Source organism: Miniopterus natalensis, chromosome 12 (assembly GCF_054644295.1).
Source record: "Miniopterus natalensis isolate mMinNat1 chromosome 12, mMinNat1.hap1, whole genome shotgun sequence".
Taxonomy (NCBI): Eukaryota; Metazoa; Chordata; class Mammalia; order Chiroptera; family Miniopteridae; genus Miniopterus; species Miniopterus natalensis.
This window is the reverse complement of record NC_142092.1, coordinates 7,955,459-7,978,320: the sequence shown is the minus strand read 5'-3', so window position 1 is coordinate 7,978,320 and position 22,862 is coordinate 7,955,459. Positions and strand designations below refer to the sequence as shown.

Genomic DNA, 22,862 nt, shown 5'->3' with positions numbered 1-22,862 from the left:
ACGAGCATGTTTCTTGCCCAATTTTCTAGAACTTTTGTTGTTTTCCCCTTGATTTTTAAAAGTTCCTATAAAGTGGGGATATTAACCTTTTATCTGTGAAATATGTTGATTTATGTTACATATTTCTCTTCCAGTCATTTGTCTTTTGATATTATTTATATTTTTTTGCCATGCAAAATACTGCTTTTGTATTAAACTTTATCAGTAATCTTTCATTATCTCTGGATTTTAAGCCAGGATAGTGTCTGGACTGGGCCTTTGTTAAGCTCTGGGGATTAGAGATCACAAGAGGCAATGGCTAAAGGGGCAGTGCCTTGTCTGAATAAAAGATGTGCACTCTAGACCCTCTAGATAGGAGGGTTGTGGCTAAAAGCCCCCAGTCCTTGTGCTTGATCATTGGCACATAGTCATGGCTAATGGGAGGGGGCCTTGGGCTACAGGGATGGGTATTAATAGATACCCTTCAATCTGGTGTTGGAGGAGGCTGTGTGTGTGTGGCTTGAGGATGTCATATGTCTGTTGGAGGACTTAGGGGGAAGTGTGGATGAAGGCCATTATAATATTGCTCTCCGCTTATAGGACCAGAGTCCAGAACAAATAGAGTGACTCTCCCATGTCTTCCAAGAGGTTGAATACCTTCAGGTCCTTGACAGAATGAAGTACACAACCAGATGTGCATATATAGAAGCAGTTTATTAAAATAAAAGGAAATAAAATATAGAGGACTGCTGCTTAGAAAATAAACCATAAACAGACTGTCTCATGAACATTGTTTTTCCTCCATTCCATTTCAGCAGAGCAGAACATTTCCTAGTGATTTCTGCCATGTTCACATTCATGGGTAATGGAAAGGAAAGGTGAGAAGACATTTTTATGGCAGGAGTTCATAACTGGTCACATAAATTTTGGGAATCTAGAGGGCATAAATGACTAATATTTAGCAGAGATTACTGAACAAGGTATTGAAGGTGCAGCCTGGTGTCTTCTTGCTCCTTATAGTAAAATGTGAGAGAAGAGGGATAAAATGAAGGACCTGTTAAACAAAAAGGAACAGAACTTCAAGACTGGAAAATTCTCAGCCTATCCATATTATAAAAAAATGAGAAAACATGTTTTGGAAAGAACATCACGATGTGGCTAGACAGTCCTTTGATAAAAAGAGATTAGTTTGGAACCATTCAGCTATCTCAGCAGAAACTCTGGCAGGTTGGACTAATAGTGATACACATGGGACAAACTGAAGGCATTCTGCAGACTAGGGAAGGTTGAGAATAGATCTACTCAACGGAGAACATGTGTGGCCCGTGAGTAAGAGCAGAGAATGACCCCAAAGGTAAAACAGAGAGAGCAGGTCTGCTACTCCCAAGTGGGCCCAGAGAGTAAAAGTCTGGGGTGTCAGTGTGTCTCTTGCATGGTTTCACAGTGCCTGGCACCACCAATGCCACCCAAGTGGGACCAGAGAGCCGAGGATCCAACCAAAGATTGTCCTTGAGCCTTAAACATAACAGAATCTGCCTTGCTAGGTTTTAGATTTGCTTAGGACCATCAATCCCGTTTTCTCTCTACTTTTCGAATGGGATTGGGAATTCTAGGCCTGTCCCACTATTGTATTTTTGAAACATAATTTGTCTGGTTTACAGGTTCACAGCTAAAGAAGAATTCTGCCTAAGGGTGAAACACATCTCTAGTCTCACCCATGTGTTTTAGGTGAGATTCTGGACATACAGTTGATGCTGGAGTGCGTTGAGTTTTGAGGCTCTTAAGATGGGTGAGTGTATTCTGTATGTGAGAAAGGACATTCATTTGAGGGGTAGACTAGAGGGCTGAGTGTTATGGCCTGAGTTGTTCCACAAAATTCATATGTTGAAGGGATAATCTACCATGTGACATATTTGATGACAGGGTTTTTAAAGGGTAAATGGTACTGAGGTCCCTAACCCAGTATGTCTGGTGTCCTTACAAGAGGGAGAGACACTAGGAAAGCATACACATAGAATAAAGGCCACATGAACACAGCAAGAATGGAGTCACATCTGCAAGCCAAGGACAGAGGCTTCAGTAGAAACTAGACTGCTTATGTGTTGATCTTGGACTCTTGGCCTCAAAAACTTCGAGAAAATAAGTTTCTGTTCTTCAAGGCACCAAGTCTGTGGTATTTTATTATGGCCGCCCTGGAAAAATAAAACACACTCCTAGTGTAGGAGGGAAACCATAAACCAACTCTCTTATCACTGAAAGAATGCAGTACTCTTTTCTCCACTGCATTTGAGAAAAGTGGAACATTTCCTAGTGACTTCTGCCATCTTCATGCTGATGGAGAAAGGAAAGGGAAGGTCAGGAGAAAAGCTCTTGTGGCAGGGGGTGATGGCCAGACATGGTCCTCCTATGTCTGTGGAGGTGAGACTTCTGGCTAAAGCCACGACCACACTGCCTGCACACGTATGGCTTCTCTCCCGAGTGGGTCCGCTGGTGTCTGATGAGGGCTGACTTGAAGCCAAAGCCACGCCCACACTCCCCACACACACATGGCTTCTCTCCTGAGTGTGTCTTCTGGTCAGAGGTGAGGTCAGGTTTCTGGCTCAGTCCCTGCTCACAGGCTCCATACACATCAGACTCCTCCCCTAAGTGTGTCCTCTGGTGTCTGGTAAGATGTGACTTGAAGCCAAAGGTGCGGCCACACTCAGAGCACATGTAAGGCTTCTCCCCTGTGTGTGTCGTCTGGTGTCTGATGAGGGTGACCTTGTGACCAAAGCCCCGCCCACACTCAGGGCACACATAGGGCTTCTCCCCCGTGTGAGTCCTCTGGTGTCCCACGAGGGAGACCTTCTGACGAAAGCTACGCCCGCACTCAGAGCACAGGTAAGGCTTTTCCCCTGTGTGTGTCCTCTGGTGTCTGATGAGGGTGGCATTCTGGCGAAAGCCATGCCCACAGTCAGCACAGACATAGGGCTTCTCCCCTGAGTGCGTGACCTGGTGAACAAGCAGCAGGGATTGCTGCCTGAAGCCACGCCCACACTCCAGGCACAAGAAGGGCCTCTCACCAGAATGTGAGCTCTGGTGTTGGAGGAGCGATGCCTTCTGGCAAAAGCCTCTCCCACACTCAGGACACACGAAGGGCTTCTCCTCCAAGTGTGTCCTCTGGTGCAGGACAAGGGCAATCTTCTGGCGAAAGCCTCTCCCACACTCCTGACATACAAAGGGTCTCTCTCCAGAGTGTATCCTCTTGTGGTTAGTGAGCGAGGACCTATACCTGAAGTGTCGCCCACATTCCCTGCACACGTAGGGCTTCTCCCCTGAGTGTTTCCTCTGGTGTATAGTGAGGGAGGACTTCCGGCCAAAGCCTCGCCCACACTCCCCACAACTATAAGGCTTCTCTCCTGTGTGCATCCTCTGGTGCTTGCGGAGGTCTGACCTCTGGCAGAAACCTCTGCCACATTCAGGACACACATGAGGCTTCTGGAGGCTGAAGAGGCTCGAGTTTGTGCTGCGTTGTCCTTTGTATTTTTCACACACGACTGCTCCAGATTCTGAGCAGTCTGCCCCTGTCAACATTGTGTCTGCCCCCTGAGGATTCACCTTCTGGTCTGTTCCTTCACCTCTGTTGTCTTCTACCCTGTCTACCGGCTGACCCTGAAATGGGCCAAAGATTATGCTTGAAGTCCCACTTGGCTGCAGCCTCCTGAACACAGTGCCAGAGCCTTCTCTCTCTCCGTCTTCTGCTTTTCCACTCGAGCAGCTTGGAGCTTCCAGTGGGAAGTGACTTCCTACAGAAGAGCTTGGGGAAATCTCAGGGGGGTGACCGCACAGCACATATTGTCTGAGGAACTGCAGACTGGAAAAGGCCACAGGACAGGAGAGACTGGGCTGGAATTCTGTCCTTGGTTCTGCTGGAGAGAAAGTCACAATCACCACAGATACCTTGTGGACAGTGAGACTTACCCAGCAGTCATTCCTCAGTTGTTCACAGAAACACTTCCTTTACAAACCTACCTTCATCCCACAGTGACACCTTAATGTCTATCCTGGTGCAACACAACTCACAAGACATACCAGCTCTCAATGATCAGCCTTACTTAGACTCAAGAAAGCATGAGAGACAGCTCCAGCCCTGTGAATTGCTGTATAGAGTCATACATTTCCCTCAATACAATCACCTTACAATCCACAGGCATTGACACTGATGTAAACATTATCCACAAATACAGGGTGCGGCAAAAGCAGGTTTACAGTTGTGAGTAGGTGAAGCACAGTTTATTCTAGTATTATTGTTGTATTGTTTTCCATATAAAATACTGTTAACCTACTTTTGCCACAGCCTGTGTATGCTTTTACTGAAAGTATATGTATTACAAATTTCTTTAGTGACTTTCCCTACATAAAAGGAATGGGGTCATTACAAGGAATCATTCCACCTGGAAGCCCCATCGAGGAGGTAGGATAAAGGAAAGGTCAGAGATCCATGTGGGCAATGAACCAGAAGGTGTCACCATCCTAAACAAGTGTTTCCTAGAGGATACTTGCTGGGTTCTATGTCAGAGAGTGGGGCCTTGGCAGTGAAACAGAGACTCATGTTAGGTCTGCAATCCCCTAAGAGATTCTGGCATCTACTGGCCCCAGTCAATTCAAGACCTGCTTTTCTCAGTTTTTGACAGATTGTTGTGAAAGGAACAATACCCCCTGCAATAGCTCTTGCCTCGGAGACATCAATTTGTATGCCTGCTTTTATTACACTGGTTCTACTTACCTGAAGCTGATGAAAAATACCATGGTGCTTATACAAACTCAGTATCCCAGGGCTTTCCAGACCTACCAGATTCTTCATCAAAATGAGATGTTTTATGAAATATCTACAACATGGGTCAACAAACTACAGTCCACCAGGTGTTTTGTAACACAGCCACACGCACTCTCCATGTAGCAAAGTACTTAATAAACTTAGGGGTGTGTGTGTGTGTGTAACTAGATCTAGATGCTCCTGTGAAATGGTCTGATAATCACAAGTGCTAATCCTACTGGATATCCATATGTGACAGTGAACATCCTTTCAGTCTTATATATAGTTTTGGCCATCAGAGGTCCCAGCATGGCTGGTCTCATCAGCAAATGTGCTCCATTGCAGCTCACTGAACTGTCAGTGGGTTTATTCTGTTAAGCTAGGGTGTCCACATTTTCACAACCTGTGGAAGGTGTGTACATCTCTGACTAGCAGTTTCCAAGTTACCAATAAGTAGTTTCCAATAAGAGTTCTGACAGCTAAGCTTTCAGCATTGCATGACTACTTGTCTATGATTTGATGGGAAGAGAAAAGCAGCCACTGCAGATCATTATAGGAATGCCTTTCGGTGGAAAAGGAAGCATCATTGTGTGTCTTATAGACGAAAAGGGGCCACATACTAACCCTGGCAAGCTCAGGGGAGGCCTGGTGGCAGCCTTGCAGACTCAGAGGCCTAAAATAACCACCAAGGATGGTCTGAAATTAAAACTTTTTAACTAAAAGCAATTAATGGTAGGTAGTCATGTTCTAAGCTAGAAATCTTTCCTAATGAAAGTCAATTTTCACCTTAACTAAGGTCGTTTTGCACCTACAATAACGTATCTGTGGAATGTCAAAGTAATTTCCTTTTTTCTGGACCCCCTCAAAGCACAGGTATTGCTCTGCAGAGACCACACATTCCCTTGTTATTGAGTTAATTGTTGACTGTTAACTATCTTATACCTACTTACGTAAAAGAAGTATATGTCTGTCATTTTACTTTTCACCCAGTCCCAGAGCCCGTCCCCCGTTCCCCCTTTTGCTTTCTCCCGCCTCCCTAATTTATCATGAATGGATTTAATGTAACCCACTTACAGCTCCTCTTTTGGCTGTAATATATAAAATAAGGTGCAAACTGCCATTCTCTGGAGCATTTTTCTCAATCCATTGAGACTTTGGTTCCTGGCAATTGTCAGCTTAGCTCAGACTCACAAATGTTCTCTACAGGTTTGAATGTTTCTTACATTGACATTTACTTGGAACGGGGTTCCAAAGAAGCTCACCCAGGACCAACCCTCAGACCTAGACCCAGTGCTAGGATCCAGCAAGGGGTCCATTGAACCCCACTAGCTCCCCACCACATCAGGTAATCTTGGGTGATTTGTCTCTTAATTCAGGACCTTCCCTTGCTTGTGATAGAGGGTCAGACTTTATTTGAGCTGCTCTTAGAGAATCCTCAAGGTGGCACTAAAGGATAGGAGCTGAGATGGGGAGCTGGTTTTGATTTTGGCTTTTCAATTGGAATTATTCAACTGCAGTCTGAACAAAGACTTTTGCTAAAATGAGACCCTGAACTCGGGCTGTGAAGACAAGGGGCACATCCTCCCTCCAGCCGAAACCTTGGGTGTTCCTTAGGAGACAGAATCTTTGTGGAGGTGTCAGAGGGCATCCCTCACAACCTGCAGAAGCCCCATAGGGAAATACCAACTCAACTGTAATTGAACAATTTACACATCCAGGGATGCACATACAAAGATTGGTCACCTAGCGCACTGAGTCCTCACGGCTGTATCAGACAGCCAGGGACAGAAACCAAGGCACATAAGAGGGTTGAATGTGACTTAAAGGGTGAGTGTCTTGAGGAGCTCAGCCCATAGGCAGCACGTTTGTTCAGACTGCAGATATCCAAAGACTAAAATTAAAATGGGAAATCATGTCTCTAAGGTCAATGAACCCCAAGAATCCCAGCTCCCCATTTATACTCCCGCTGAGTACATGTATAATTCATATGGAATCTCAACTTGCAAGTATCTACAGAAATGGGAACATTTAACTAAAAATGATATCAGCTTGAAATGGCCAAAGGCGGAAACTTTTGAGACCTCCAAATTGATTTTTCTCTGTGCTTAATTAGAAAAAGCTGGCTCTAAAATTGAGTGAATGGGAAGCTTATCTTGATTGGAAATTAGAAGCTTCTAGGAGAGGCTCAGATAAAATATCTTCCCTATAGAAAGTTAATAAGAAAACTTTAGAGACTGTCTCTGAACTAAAGGTTTCTAAACCAATAAATGCCAAGACCCCACCCCTCCGCCTTCTATGGCTCCTCCACTGTACCTTTCGCTCTCTGAGCTTCCTTGTGCAGACTTGCCCTCCCCCTCCCTTCTTCCTTCTCCTTCTATATCTCCTCCCTTACCACTCCCTACTGATCTAGGGGGAAATGAGAATAGAAATTCAGAGAGGGATTATTCAGGAATTTTAGCAGCTCCTTTCAGGGAAAAGCCTGTCTCAGGTAGAGGGAAACCAGCGATTGTATATATTCTTTGGACTAGAACAGAATTAAGAAATCTAGCCAAAGATTTCCCTGACCCTCTCCAGGACCCTGATGGGTTTGCAAACGAATTTGATTTAACTGTTACAACATATGATCCTGGCTATTCTGACCTATTCCAATTAATACACCTACTTTTCTGAGAACAAGGCAACAGGATGGCTGGGTCAGGTTCCCTGGCATATTCCTGTAGAGGACTTTTTAAAACAAAGACTGGGGGAAATGCAGGAAATTAGTTCACCAGCTTTACCAAGCCATAGCTGAGATTCTTCCCCAGAAAATGGACCGCACCAAGATCCAGTAATATAAAAGAAAACCGAATAAACCAGTGCTTGATTTCTTTAAACATTTTTGAAAAACTTTCAAACAATTCTCAGATCCATTTCTAGACAGTTTTAAGGATCATCAAAATGTCCTTACTAAATTCAGCATTTTTGGATGGACTAGATGAAGACCTTGTAACTAATCAAACATCATAAACTGACAGACCACCATGCTTATGAACTGGCTATTCTGGCTGATCAACTAAAACTATTCAAAAGAGAAAAAAAGATAAAGCTCCCAAAATTATGAACTTACAGCTCCAACAATTAAGCAATGAAGTTAGACTGACTCAGAGGTCTCTCAGACAAGGGGGGGAGAAGAGTTTGTTTTTATTGTAAAAAGCCAAGTCACCATAAGAAGGACTGTAGAAAACTGAAATGGAATTTACAAAGAGAAAACAAACAGAAGCAAGCATAGAGCTGCTTTGAGGACTATGAAAGTGTATTTCCACTTCTCCTTACTAATACTTGAGGAGAAATTGAAATTATCATAAAAGGGGAAGTTACTAAGGCCCTATAGATACTGGGGCTACTTTATCCATTCTTAACCCTACCCAACTAAGTTTCTCTCTCCCTTGGAGTAAAGCTTATGTGCAATTGGTAGGGGTATCCAACCAATGCCGGTTTTAAATCAGGACCCTGTCCCCTTTCAACTAGGGAATGTTATGGGGCAACATATACTTTTACTGGCAAATGGGCCCCAATTCACCTGACAGAGAAAGATTTTCTTGAAACCCATAATGCCCACATATCCTTTTCCCAGAAGGGTGAAATGTATTTAGAATTAAGTGAATCAGATACTGAGCCAATTGGGAAAAGTATGATTTTAAAGGAACTAGAGAAAAATAATCTTGAAACTGAATGTTTGTTGCAGGATATTCCAGTGCAACTTTGGGACCTTTCCAGTATGGATGTTGGCAAGATCAATTCAGCTACTCCTATTAAAATAACCACTGATGCCCAGCTAGAGTGGCTCAGCGGCTGAGCATCGACCTGGGATCCAGGAGATTGTGGTTCGATTCCCAGTCAGGGCACTTGCCCAGGTTGTGGGCTCGATCTCCAGTCGGGGGCGTGCAGGAGGCAGCCGATCAATGACACTCTCAACAGTGATGTTTCAACTCTCCCCCTCTCCATTCCTCTCTCTGAAATCAATAAAGATATATTTTAAAGAAAAACAAAAAACATTGCTACTACTTTGTCTCTATCTAATACTTGCCAATATCCTTTAAGACCTGATGGACTAGCTGGAATTAAGCCCATTATACAAGATTACTTAAAAAGGGTACTTAATAAGCTATGTACAGCCCCCGTAACCCTCCTGTCCTTCCAGTAAAGAAACCAAGTGAAAAAAGGGTGGAGATCTGTACAGGACCCAGGGCTATAAGTTCTTTCCCACACATCCTGTGGTTCCAAATCCACATACTCTATCTCAGTTGTTCTGTGGACTGTCAGTGTTCTTCAGTAATAGATTTACGTAGTGCCTGTTTTAGTATTCCAGTACAAAAAGTCAATATCTCTTTGCCTTCACCTGGGAAGATCAATAATTTACTTGAACAGTAATGCCTCAGGAATATACAGAAAGTCCCACCTATTTCTCCCAGATATTAAAAGCTAATCTAAATGATGTTAAATTTCCTAGAGATTCCACCCTAATCCAGTATGTAGACAATTTACTTTTATGCTCTAAGACATTACTAAGCTCCCAAAAGGACACAATTTACCTATTGCAGCAGCTAGCTATAAAAGGATATAAGGTTGCAAAGGATAAACTTCAATTTTGCTTACCTCAAGTAAAATATCTTGGCCATCTCCTACCTAAAGATGGGCTAACTAAATAACCCTGAAAGACTTAGAGCAGGGGCGAGGAACCTTTTTTCTGCCAAAGGCCATTTGGATATTTATATCATTCATGGGCCATACAAAATTATCAGCTTAAAACTTAGCTATGAAAAAAGCTCCTAGATTTATTGAATGTTGAGTCCCACCTGCAGTTGCCTTGGTACCATATTTAAATACGGTTAATGCTGCCCTTATGGGAACCAATTCTAACCATTCTTGTAATAAGAATATTCAATCATCATAATTTTTGTACCTAGCTAGTAATGTGGCACATTTTAGCTAAAAGTGATTTAGAATTCCAATGTCCACTTTGGAAAACCCTAAACTTTAACATGGTTTTAAACAATAGTTCTATCTACCTGAAGCTGATGAAAAATCCAGAAGTTCCTGAATAAAAGGAGAAATAAAAATAAAATTTAGCAAGGTAATGCTTTTCTCTGAATCAAAAAATTTTTCCAGGACGTAGAAGAAAATCAGTTCATAAACTCTTGAAAAACGTACAATTGTTCTTGGGCCAACTGATTTTTGAGGCCAATAAGTACATCATTGATTGTACATGAACTCAAAACTTTCCAATACAAAGAGAAAAATCAATGCTTAATGGCTCCTTAAGGAAATGCTTCCTTCTGCAGCTGCTGGAGCACAGCTGTGAGTTAAGTGAATGGCCTTAGATACTGGCTCAAAGGAGGAATGCTGTGTACATTCGTTGCTTTTAAACACTTTAAAGAATTTTAAGACTTGGTAAACAAATGTAAAAGGTGGATGTTTTTAATGTTAATCAGAATTAGTCCTTAGAAATTGGACAATTTTCATAATATGCCATGTCCCTGTTTTAGGACAATATAAAAGAATACTAGCATATGTGATAGTTATTTCTTGTATGAACTTAGCTGGCCACAAGATGCCCAGATATTTAGTCAAACATTATTCTGAGTGTTTCTGTGAAGGTGTTTTTGGATGATTTTAACATATTCATGGGAAGATAAGTAAAGCAGATTGCCCTCCCTGTTGAGTGGCCCTCATCCAATCAGTTGAGGCCTGAGTACAACAAAAGGCTGACCCTCTCCTAAATAAGAGGGAATTCTTCTAGCCTGACTGTCTTCAAGTTGGGACATTGGGGGAAGAGGGGTGCTTTGGTTTTTCCTGTTTTTGCACTCAAACGGAAACATCAGTTCTTCCTGGGTATCAAGCCTGCTGGCCTTTGGACTGAAACCACACCATCAACTCTTTTAGGTCTTATGCTTCCATAATCATGTGAACCAATTCCTTATATCCTTATAATACATCTCGTGTGTGTGTAGACATTTCTTATAAAACTACACATACAGTTACCTTACGACCCAGTATAACAGGTTGAACAGTATCCCACCAAAACTCATGTTTACCTGGAACATGTGAAATTCTGAAATTGAGTCTTTGCAGATGCAGTCACTTCAGATGAAGTCATACTAAGTTAGGATGAGCCTTAATACAATGACTGGTATCCTTACAAGGAGAGGGGGATTTGAAGTGATACAGCTCCAGGCCAATGAATGTTAAGGACTGCTAGCAACCACCAAAAGCTAGGAGAGGCAAATTATAGATTTGCTCTCAGAACCTCCAGAAGGAACCAACCTTGCCAACAGGCTGATTTTGGTTTCTGAACTGTGAGAACAGGTTTCTGTTATTTTAAGCCTCTCAGTTTGTGGCAATTTGTTAGAGCAACCCTAGGAAACTAATACACTCACCATATACCCTAAGTCCAAAAGAAATGAAAAAAATAGGTATAACAAACAAAAAACTAAAAGAATGTTAATGGCAGCTTTTTCAAAATAGTTAAAAACTGGAAGACATCAAGGAGCATGGATAAACAGTTATATATTCATATGATGAGATGGATTCTACTGGGCATAAAAAAGAACAGACTACTGATATGTATGCAACATGGATGAAACTTAAAACCTTTACATTGGCCCGCCCGGGCGTGGCTCAGCGGTTGAGCATCGACCCAGGATCCAGAAGATCGCAGTTTGATTCCCGGTCAGGGCACATGCCCAGGTTGCGGGCTTGATCCCTAGTCGGGGGTGTGCAGGGGGCAGCCGATCAATGACTCTCTCATCATTGATGTTTCAACTCTCTCTCTCTCTCTCTCCCTTTCTCTCTCTGAAATTGATAAAGATTTAAAAACAAAACACCTTTACATTGATTGAAAGAAACCAATTATAAAGGAGTACATATTTCGTGATTCCATTTATACAAAATTGTACAACAGGCAAACTAATTTACAGTGAAATAAAATCAGATCAGCTGTACCTCTCAGGGACTGAGATGGGCCATTAGAAAACTATCTGATAGGAGCACAGTAGCAATCTGTAGTTTGATAAAGTTTGGGTTATGGAGGGACATGCATTGAAGTCGTAGGCTAGTATACTTAAGATTTCACATTTCCTGTAAGTAAATTCCACATAAAAAGAAAAAATAACTCTAGGTAATTGTATGCATGCTCCATTACTCCTGGGGCCAACCACTGTTCAGGGGGCCTACCCAGCTGAGAAGCATGCCAGGGATTGGCCCTCTTAAACTGCAATGTCTGGAGATGCTCAAATGGACACCCTGGACTGGAGCCGGTGGGTCCCTGCCTGTCACCCACCCACATGAGCTGACCCAGGAGGAGACTATCCCTTTCCTCTCACCGCTTGTTAGATTACCTTTGCCAGGACCATTCATTGGTCAGATCAAATCTTAACACACACTCATACCTGCCAACCAATCTGAGGGATAGAGGTCATTTGAACAGAATGAGCAGATGCTAGGGACGTGCCATGAAAACCACACAAGATGACAGCAACAGCCACCCAAGAACAGGGCCTCATAAGCGCTACCTACCCAAAGGGAGAACTCCAGTCTCTTTCCAAGGAGAGTAAAGACTTGATACCCAGCACTTACTCAGATATGCTCAGCTACCCAGCTCTCTCCGAGAGGAACTGCTTGCACTAAACACCTCACTTTTACAAACCAAACAAATATTGCTAGAAATCTGTCAGTATGGTCAAAATAAAAAACAGTGCTAACACCAAATGCTGGCAAGAATGCAAAGAAACTAGATCACTCAAACGTTTGCTAGTAGGAATGTAAAATGGCACAGCCATTCTAGAAATAGGCATGGTACTTTTTACAGAACTGAACATGCCACTACCGTGTGACCCAGCAATTGCACTGTTGGGCATCTATCCCATAAATAATAACCTATGTTCACATAAAAACCTGTACATGAATGTTTATAACTGTAAATAACCCAAATGGTCTTCAGTGGTACATTTCATACCATGGAAAATCAGTCAGCAATAAAAAGAAGGAAATATTGATACATGCAACAATTTGGATGAATCTAAAGAGAGTTATGCTGAATTTAAAAAAGGCAATCCCAAAGATAACATACAATGTGATTTCTTTTGTATAACATTCTTGAAATGACAAAATTATAGAGACAGAGAACAGATTAGTGGTTGCCAGAGGAAGAGAGGGGAGGAGAGGGAGTTAGCTGTGGCCATAAAAGGATAGCACAAGGGATCCTTTTGATGGAACTCTGTATCTTTGAATCTAGCAGTACTTACATAAATGTACATGGAAAAAATTTCAGAAAATTAATCTAACACACACACACAAAGAGTGAAGGTAAAACCGATGAAATCTGAATAAGGTCAGTACATTGTACTGACAGAAAAACAAGCCTGGTTTAACAAGAAAAAACAATCAATGCAATTCACTAAATTAAAAAAAAAAACTAAAATAGAAAAACATACATAATCATATCAAAAGATGCCAAAAAGACACTTGACAAAATCCAACATCCAGTCCCAATAAAAACTCTCATCAAAAAAAGACTAAGAGACAAGTCTGTGAAGCTGATAAAAGGCAGCTATAAAACTTGTACTTAGGAGGAAAGCATTCCTCATAAGACCAGGAATGAGAAAAGGATGTCTACTCTCACCATATAAATTCATCATTGCACTGGATGTTCCTGCCTGTGCAATGAGGTAAGAAAAAGAAATTAAAGATATACCGAATAAAAAGAAAGACAAAAACTATACTTATTCACAAATAACAAGATCATCTATGTAGAAAATCCTGTATAATAAAGACAAACAAACAAACAAACAGCTATTAGGACTAAGAAGTAAGTTTACCAGATACAAAATCATTATACATAAATTAATTGTATTTCTATGCACTATCAACAAACAATTGAAAGTGAAATTTACAAGTAATTTAATTTAAATAGCATCAAAAATATGAAAAACAGAGGGGTAAATCTGACACCAGATGCATAAGACTGGTGCATAAAATCTACGTAACAATGCTGACAAAAATTAAGACGTACCATAAAAATGGAGTGATATACTCTGTTCACATATTGGATGGCACAGTATTATTTACATGTAAATTCTCCACAAATTGATGTCTATTCAACTACACCCCAATCAAAATCCCAGTAGACATTTTGAGAGTGAAAATTAGCAGGCTAATTCTAAATCCATATGGAAATGCAAAAAATCTCGAATAACTAAAGCAAATTTTAAAAAAGCTGGAGGATTGATACTAAGTTCTAGCCTTATTATAAAGCCACAATAATCAAGACTATGTGGTATCGGCATTAAGATACACAAAGAGAAGAGTGGAAAAAAAACAGAGACCAGATATAGACCCATACACATATGGTCAACTGATTTACCACAAATGAGCATAGGCAATTAAGTAAAGAAAGGGTTCATTCCAATAAATGGTGCTGGAAAAAATGGATATTTGTAGGCAAAAAAACATAAAAAACTTAAATTCAGACCAGGTACCCAGTATAAAAATTTACTCAAAATAGATAATGGACCTAAATGTAAAATAAAATTAAACTTTTAAAAAGAAAAAATAATATGAAAATCTTTTTGGCCTTAGTTTAGGCAAAGATTGTTTAAAATATAACACCAAAAGTGAGATTCATGAGAGAAAAAATTGAAACCTGGATTTCTAAATTAAGAATTGCTCTTTGAAAGACACTACTAAGAGAACGAAACACAAGCCACAGAGAAAATATTTGTAAATCAAATATCTGATGAACTTCTATACAGAATATATGAAGAACTTTCAAAATCAATTATAAAAAGATCAGAAATTGCCCAGCCGGTGTGGCTCAGTGGTTGAGCATCAACCTGGGATCCAGGAGATAGCAGTTCAATTCCCAGTCAGGGCACATGCCCGGGTTGCGGGCTCGATCCTCAGTCGGGGGCATGCAGGAGGCAGCCGATCAATGACGACTCTCTCATCACTGATGTTTCTGTCTCTCTCTCCCTCTCCCTTCCTCTCTCTGAAATCAATAAAGATACATTTTAAAAAAATAAATAAACCAGTTTTTTAAATGGGTAAAAGATTTAAGAACACATTTCACCAAAGAAAATATACAAATGGAAATAAGCACATGAAAAGATCCTCGACATCATCAGTCATTGGGAAAATGTCAACTAAAACCATAGTAAGATGCCACCACACAGCTAGGAGAATGTCTAAACCTAAAATAATACCAAGTGTTGACAAAGATGCAGAGCATCTGGAACTCTCATACACTGCTGGTGGGAATGTGTTCACACAAACCTTATTTATATTTATTGGAACTGGAGACAATCCAGAGTCTTTCAATATAATAGTTAAATAAACTGTAATACCTATATAATGAAATACAACTCAGCAATAAAAAGAAATGAACTACTGATCTATGCAATACTATGTGTGAAATTCAAAGTAATTATGTTGAGTGAGAGAATCCACCATGTATTCTGTATGATTCAATTCCTCTGAATTCCAGAAAATGCAAACAATTCTACAATAGAAAGCAGATCAGTGGTTTCCTGGGATGGGGGGGGAGGAGGGGACAGTGAGGCACAGTGGTGATGGTTTCATGGTTGTACACATCAGAACTTTACCAAATTTAACACTTTAAATATATGTAATGTATTATACTTTGATAACATACCTTATAATTACCCCTTAAATATTGTGCCATAATAACATATTTCTAGATTATACTATAATTATAGCTTATATAACAGCTGTGTTTTCAAATTAGGTCGAAGCAGTGAATTTGAAATAAAGTACAAGTTCAGATGTATGGTTGTATTTAGAAGAAAAAAACAAATAAAAAATAAATAAATAAAATGCCAGGAATGTTGAAAATAAAATAATGAAAAAAGATAAATCACAAAAAATTTACCCTTAACTCCCAACATTCACATAAATTTAATTCCACTTGTATTAAAGACCTATAGTGTTCAGAGAATTTATATGGAATTTCTACAAATCAGTAACAGAAAGAAACAGCCCAAATAAAAAGGAGGGATGCAGAAACTGGATTCTCAGGCAGGGGAGGAGCAAAATACAGCCAGGGAGGGCACAGGGCTGAGGTCTGGACTTACAACATTTATTAGGATACAGGGAAGGCACAGTGGCACTTGCTGCATAATTCTTTATACCCTGCTGTAATCTTAAATAAGCCATCATAAAATAAAAGGAACAAAGCTAATGGAAGTATGGGCTAGAACCAATGCACAAAAATGTTACCAGGTCAGGAACAGAAAGGGGACAATATCTAGCAGGGGCAGAGGACATAGGCTCAGAGGGCAAGTACTATGTTGAAGATCAAGCCAACCAAGAAAAGCTCCCAAATAGGGACACCTTAGAGGTGCTGGAGGTGGGATGCCAAGTGAGCAGAGTGAGTGGGGGAGGAGGGCAGTGTGCCAGGGAGGCCCTCTCTGGGGTGAGCAGGAGGGCGTGGAAGGGAGGCCTGAAGAAGAGCTTCCCCCCAGGAGCTCACAGGCGCTACTCCTTCCGCACCTGCTGAGCGCCTCGGGGCTGTCTCCTTGTCTGCCTGGTGCTTCCCACTCACCTGGACAGGGGTCCAGAAGACATTCGCGCTCCTCTCTCCAGGGCTCATCCCCTTGCTCCAGTTGTGTGATGAGTTTGGGTTTGGAAAAGGCAATTCCTACTCACAGGAAAAGAAACCAAGGTGACCTTGTGCTAGTGGATTAAAAGGCTGTCACAGAACTGAGTCAGCTGGGGAATGCAATAACCCAGAAGGGGGTGAGGAAGCCCACAGGAGGGCAAAGGCTCTCTGAAAGCTACCAAAGAATGACTGAGGGAGGGGGTAATCCGGCCCTAAAGGCAGTACATGGATTCTCCCCGTGCCTGAGTGAAAAAATATTCCCCCTTTGAAGCACCATCTCTTGGGAGGAAGAGGCCTGGAAACAGTCACTTAATGGGATGAAACGCAGTAAGACTCCGCATACACACCCATAAATAACCACTACTTCCAAATCTATAGAATCCAGACATTTTCTGGGGGTAAAGGGACAACAGTATTGTTCGTTCTCAGCCCAAAGCATGGTGGCTGCTGCATAGATCTTGAAATGCCCACAGGCAGACTCCAAGGCCTGAGAAGGGCCGTCCTTACCCAGCGACACCAAGTGGCTGTAGGTCTCCAGCATTACATCCTGATACAGGGTCCTCTGAGCAGGACTCAGTAGTTTCCACTCCTTCTCGGTGAAGGCCACAGCTACATCTCTGAAGGTTATTAATGCCTGTAACAGAAACACATCCCTGCTCACCCAGGAGCCAGCCACAGCCACTAATCCACTTTACCTAAGCTCCTAACCAGCGCAGAGGCAGCAAGAAGGCTGCCATGGGGCACCTGGACGAGGCCCACAGATCCGGCTTCTAACCTGAACCCCGATGCCACGTGTTCAACACTATAAATCCCCTGCCCACGTTGCTGGTAAGTCTATTTAGGAGTCCTCTGTTCTGCTCAGTTGATCTCTACGTCTGTGCTGCTGTCAAAAACAGTTCTGATGACTGTAGCTATGCAGTAGGCCTTGAAATCAGCTGGCTGATTCCTCCCACTTCATCCTTCATTTTGGCTCCTCTAGGGCATGTGCCTTTCCATATAAACTTAAGAATAAACTCATCAGTAGCAACTAAAAATACTGCTGGATTTTTTACGAGATTTGCATTAGACCCATGTATCAACTGGGGGAGAACTGACATCTTTACTATATGCTGACTCAACTCCATGAACTCATTGCTGTGTCTCCTTTTACTGAGATGTTCTTCGATCTCCTTCATCAGCATTTGGGGGTTCTCAGCATGCAAGTCCTATATACATTTTCTTAAGAATTTCTCCTCTTTTTTAAATTATATTTTTCGTTTCAGTGACTGTATGTTCATTGCTATGAAACAGAAATACGATTGTCTATCTTCAGTCCTGCAACCTGGCTGAACTCACTTATTAGCTCTCAGAGTACTTTTTCTCCTAGGTTCCTTGAGATTTTTCTACATGGAAAATTATGGCACCTGCCCAAGGGACAGGTTTATTTCTGCCCTTAGAATCTGTATGCATTTCATTTCCTCTTCTTGACTTTATTCTAGCACAATAATGAATAAGAGTGGTAACAGCAGACATCCTTGCCTTGTTGATATAAGGAGGGAAACTTTATGTCTCCAGCATTAAGACTACTGAGATACCACATCGCACTCATTAGGACACCTATTACCAAAGAGACAGAAAAGAACAGTTTTTGGCAGGGACTGGAGAAATGAGAACTTCGTGCATCGCTAGTGAGAAAAGTAAAATTGTGCTTTCTATGGAAAAGACTTGGGCAGTTCCTCAAAAAGTTAAACATACAGTTTACTGTAGACTCCAACAAATGACTGAAAGCAGGGACTCAAACAGATAGCTGTGCACCAATGTCCATAACACATTACTCACATTTGCTCTAAGGTGGAAACACCCAAATGTCTATGAACAGATAAATAAAGAAAATGTATTATGTACAGACAATTGTATATTGTGCAGTCTTAAAAAGGAAGGAAATTCTGATTCATGCTACATCATGGATTAACCTTGAAGACATTATGCTAAGTGAAGTAAGCCAGTCACAAAGGACAAATATTGTTTGATTCCACGATAGCAGGTAAGCAGAACGGGCAAATTCATAGAAATAGAAAGTGAAATAGAGGTTACCAGTAGCTGGGGAGAAATGGGGAAGGGGAAGTTATTGTTTAATGGATGGACTTTCACTTTGGGAAGATAAAAAAGTTCTGGAAATGGAGAACGACGGCTGGACAACACTGTGAATGTACTTAGTGCAACTGAACTGCACAATGATTCCTCACTTAACATTCTCCATAGGTTCTTTGACTTTAAGCAAAATGATGTGTAATCATTTTACCATAGGCCAATTGATATAAACCAGAATTAATTTCCTACAGTATCTCAGCATTAGAACAAAATGACATTGAAGGAAAACACATTATTCAAGGACCCAATATATACTTAAAAATAGTTAAAATAAGAAATTTTGTTATATAAATATTAGCAATAACAAGTATAGTAGCTATAGATTTGTTGTGGACGTCTCTAAACACTAGAGGAGTTACCGTCTGTTCCTACTGTTCTGTTTCTTTTCACAAATGGGTGTTGAATTTTGTCAAATACTTCTATGGCACCAACTGATGGAATCATGTGGTTTTGGTCTTCAGTCTGTCAACATGGTGGGTTACATTAACTGAGTTTAAAATATGGATCCAGTCTTGTATCCCTGTAATAAATGGTATTTAGTAATGGTGTATAGTTGCTTTTACATATTGTTGAATTCAATTTGTTAATAATCTAAGGATTTTCATGTCTATAGTCCTGAGACATGTTGATGTCCAGTTTTAGATTTATCTATTGTCTTTATCTGCTTTTGATATTAGTTTAATACCTGCCCCATAAAGTGAATTGGAAAGTGTTCCCTTCTCTTTTATTTTCTGGAAGAAATTATCTAGCATTGGTGTTAAGCCTCCTTTAAACATTTGGCAGAATTCCCCAGTAAAATCACCTGGGCCTACAGAGTCCTTCTGTGGGAGTTTTAAAATTTCAAATTGGACTTCCTTAAAAGTTATACAGCTGTTCAAATTATTCCATATTGGGCAAGTTAAGGTAGTTTTTGTTTTTCAAGAAATAGGTTCATTTCATCTAAGTTTTCAAATTTATGGGTGGATATTCTTCTGATGGCTACAGAGTTGTAGCAACATTCCTTGTTTCATTCTTGATACTGGTAATTTGTGTCTTTTTCTTAGTCAGTCTTGCAGGATGTTTGTCAACTTTGTTTTCAAAGAAGCAGCTCTTATTTCAGCTTTTTCTGTATTTTTACTTTCAGTGTCATTGATCTCTGCCTTTATACTGATTAATTCCTTCCATTTGTTCACTCTAAGGAGTTTATTTTGCTCTTATTTTTGTAGGTTCTTAAGGTAGATTTTTGTAGGTTCTTAAGGTGGACCCTTAGATGACTGACTTAAGAGATCTTCTGTTTTCTAACATATACATTTATTTAGTACTATAGGTTTTCCTCTTGGGACTCCTTTAACTGCATCTCACACACTTTGATATATTGCATTTCCTTTTCATGTATGTTTTTATTTCCCTTAAAACTTCTTTTTCGATTCATAGATTATTTCTTCTAGTGTGTTATTTATTTTCCAAGTGTTTAGAGATTTTTCTGTTAACTTTCTCTTATTGATTTCAAGTTTGATTCCATTGTGGTCAGAGAACACACTTTTGTATGATTTCAATTTTTTAAAACTTGTTTCAGTAAACAAACTTTTGTTTTCTTTTATGTGTTGTTTTACAGCCCAGGATGTGTCTATCTTGATATATGTTTTTGAGGGCACTTGAAAATAGTATGTACTTTGTTATTGTTGGGTGGAATGTTCTATAAATGTTGATTAGATTCTGTTGGTTGATGGTGTTGACAAGTTCTTACTGATTTTGGGTCTGGCTATTCTGTGTTTGAGAGAAAGGTGTTTAAGTCTTGAATTGCTGATTTGTCTATTTCTCCTTTCAATTTTCAGCTCTTTGAAGCTGTTATTTGATGCATATACAGTGAGGAGCATAATGTCTTCCAGGTGAACTGACCCTCTGTGTCTGGTAACTCTCCCTGCTTTGAGATCGACCTAACCTTGTAGTCATAAAGTCACTCCTGCTTTACTTGGTTGTTTGCATGATGCACCTTTTTTATTCTGGTATTTTAATTTAGTTACACTGTATTTGAACTTTCATTTAGACAGCACATAGGACTTTTTAAATCCACTGTGCCAGTCTCTCTTTCAGTTGGTGTATTTAGAGATTCTAATTGTGTTTGTTCATTTTGTTTCAGTTTTCTTATCACTGACTTCTGGTGGGTTACTTGAGCTTTTTCAAAAATTCTATTTTGATTTGTCTATACTGTTTTTTAGTATATCTCTTTGTATAGCATTTTTAGGGGTTATTCTAGGTGCAACATTATGAATAGATAACTTATCAATCTACTAGTCATGTCATTTTACAAGTTTGAATGAAATATAAAAACCTTACCTCTCAATACATCCTCTTGCCTTTCTGACTTAAAATGTAATTTTTCTTAAGTACTTCACTTGAATACACTTATTTTCTTAAAATTTAACTTTACTGTTGAAAGTATTACAGATATCCCCCCTTTTCCCATTGATCCCTCCACCCTGAATCTGCTCCTCCCCTCCCCCAGGCCCTCACCACACTATTGTCTGTGTCCGTGGGTTATACCTATATGCATATAAGCTCTTTGATTACTCTCCCCCCACCCACTCCCCCAGCCCACCTTCCCACTGAGATTCATCAGTCTGTTCCATACTTCTATGTCTCAGGATCTATTTTGTTCCTCAGTCTATTTTGCTTATTAGATTCCACATATGAGTGAGATCATGTAAAACTGAATCGGAACGAATCAGAAAACCTGAAGAGGCTAATAACAACTGATGAAATCGAAACAGTAATAAAAAAAAACTCCCAGCATGGCTGGCACAGCTCAGCAGTTGAGCACTGACCTATGATCCAGGATATTGAGGTTCGATTCCTGGTAAGGGCACATGCCCAGGTTTCGAGCTCTAGCCCCTGTGGGGGGCTTGCCGGAAGCAGCCGATCAATAACTCATCATTGATGTTTCTATCTCTCTCTCTCCCCCACTCCCTTCCTCTCCCTGAAATCAATAAAAACATTTAAAAACAAACAAACAAAAAAAGCCCTGGTCCAGAGAGCTTCACAGGGGAGCTTTATAATTCTCTAAATTGTAGGGTTAGATAGTTTACTAAAAATTTTCTTGCCCGGACGGGCATGGCTCAGCGGTTGAGCATTGACTTAGGATCCAGGCGATTAGGGTTTGATTCCCAGTCAGGGCACATGCCCGGGTTGTGGGCTCAATCCCCAGTCGGGGGCATGCAGGAGGCAACCAGTCAATGACTCTCTCATCATTGATGTTTCTATCTCTCTCTCTCCCTCTCCTTTCCTCTCTCTGAAATCAATAAAAATATATTTTTAAAACAAATTCTTGATTTTGAGGTAGGTCTGCAGTGCTATCAACTTCCCTCTCAGGACTGCTTTCGCTGTGTCCCATAGATTTTGGGTTGTTGTATGTTGATTTTCATCTGTTTCCAGGAAGTTTTTTAAATTTCTTTCTTGATCTTATTTGTAACCTATTCATTGTTTAATAACATGTTATTTAGCCTCCATGTGTTTGAATGTTTTTGAGTGTTTTCATTGTAGTTGATTTTTAATTTCATACCCTTGTGATCTTGAGATGCTTAATATGATTTCAATCTTCTTGACCTTGTAGAGACTGATTTTGTGTCCTAACATGTGGTCTATCTTTGAGAATGATACATGTGCACTTGAGAGGAATGTATATTCTGCAGTTTGGGGATGAAATGTTCTGTAAATATCAATTAAATCCATCTGATCTAGTGTGCCATTTAGCCACTGTTTCTGTGTTGACTTTTTGTCTGGAAGACCTATCCAGTGAAGTCAGTGGGGTGTTCAAGTCCACAAGTATGACTGTATTGCCGTTGATCCCTCCCTTAATGTCCTTACAGTTATTATTGATGAGTCCTAATTTATTGCCATTTTAATTCTTTATGCCTATGTTTCCCTCTTTATGTCTTCTTATTATTACAGCAGTCCCTTTAACATTTCTTGCAATGCTTCTATTTCTACTTCTAATTATATCAGTCCTTTTAACAGTTCCTGCAGTGCTGGTTTGGTGGTGATAAACTCCTTTAGCCTTTTTTTGTCTGGGAAGCTCTTTATTTCAACATCTATTTTGAATGATAGCTTTGCTCGATAGAGTGGTTTTGGTTTCAGATCCTTGTTTTGCATTACCTTGAATACTTCATACCATTCCCTTCTGGTCTGTAGAATTTCTGATGAGAAATCAACTGACAGCCTTATGGGAGCTCCTTTGTAGGTAACAGATTGCTTTTCTCTTGCTGCCTTTAAGATTCTTTGTCTTGTATTTTTGGCATTTTAATTATGATGTGTCTGGGTGTGGGCCTC

At 40.5% G+C, this 22,862-nt stretch overlaps 1 protein-coding gene across 5 annotated transcripts in view; it reads right to left on the bottom strand.

Annotated features, from left to right (window-relative positions):
• Positions 1-674: 674 nt before the first annotated feature.
• The window catches only part of LOC107545089 (uncharacterized), a 31,563-nt gene continuing 9,375 nt past the window's right edge, over positions 675-22,862 (bottom strand). The window contains exons 1-4 of one of the 5 annotated variants that reach the window (XM_087822585.1): positions 18,917-19,896; positions 16,935-17,061; positions 16,371-16,466; positions 675-3,887 (exon numbers count right to left, since the gene is read on the bottom strand). In XM_087822585.1, coding sequence (XP_087678711.1) covers positions 2,335-3,887; positions 16,371-16,466; positions 16,935-16,968 — 1,683 coding nt within the window. In that variant the 5' untranslated portion in view covers positions 16,969-17,061; positions 18,917-19,896 and the 3' untranslated portion in view covers positions 675-2,334. Of the gene's footprint in view, positions 3,888-16,370; positions 16,467-16,934; positions 17,062-18,916; positions 19,897-22,862 lie in introns of those variants that run through there. The other 4 variants (XM_016223127.2, XM_016223128.2, XM_016223130.2 and 1 more) reach the window with 4 other exon arrangements.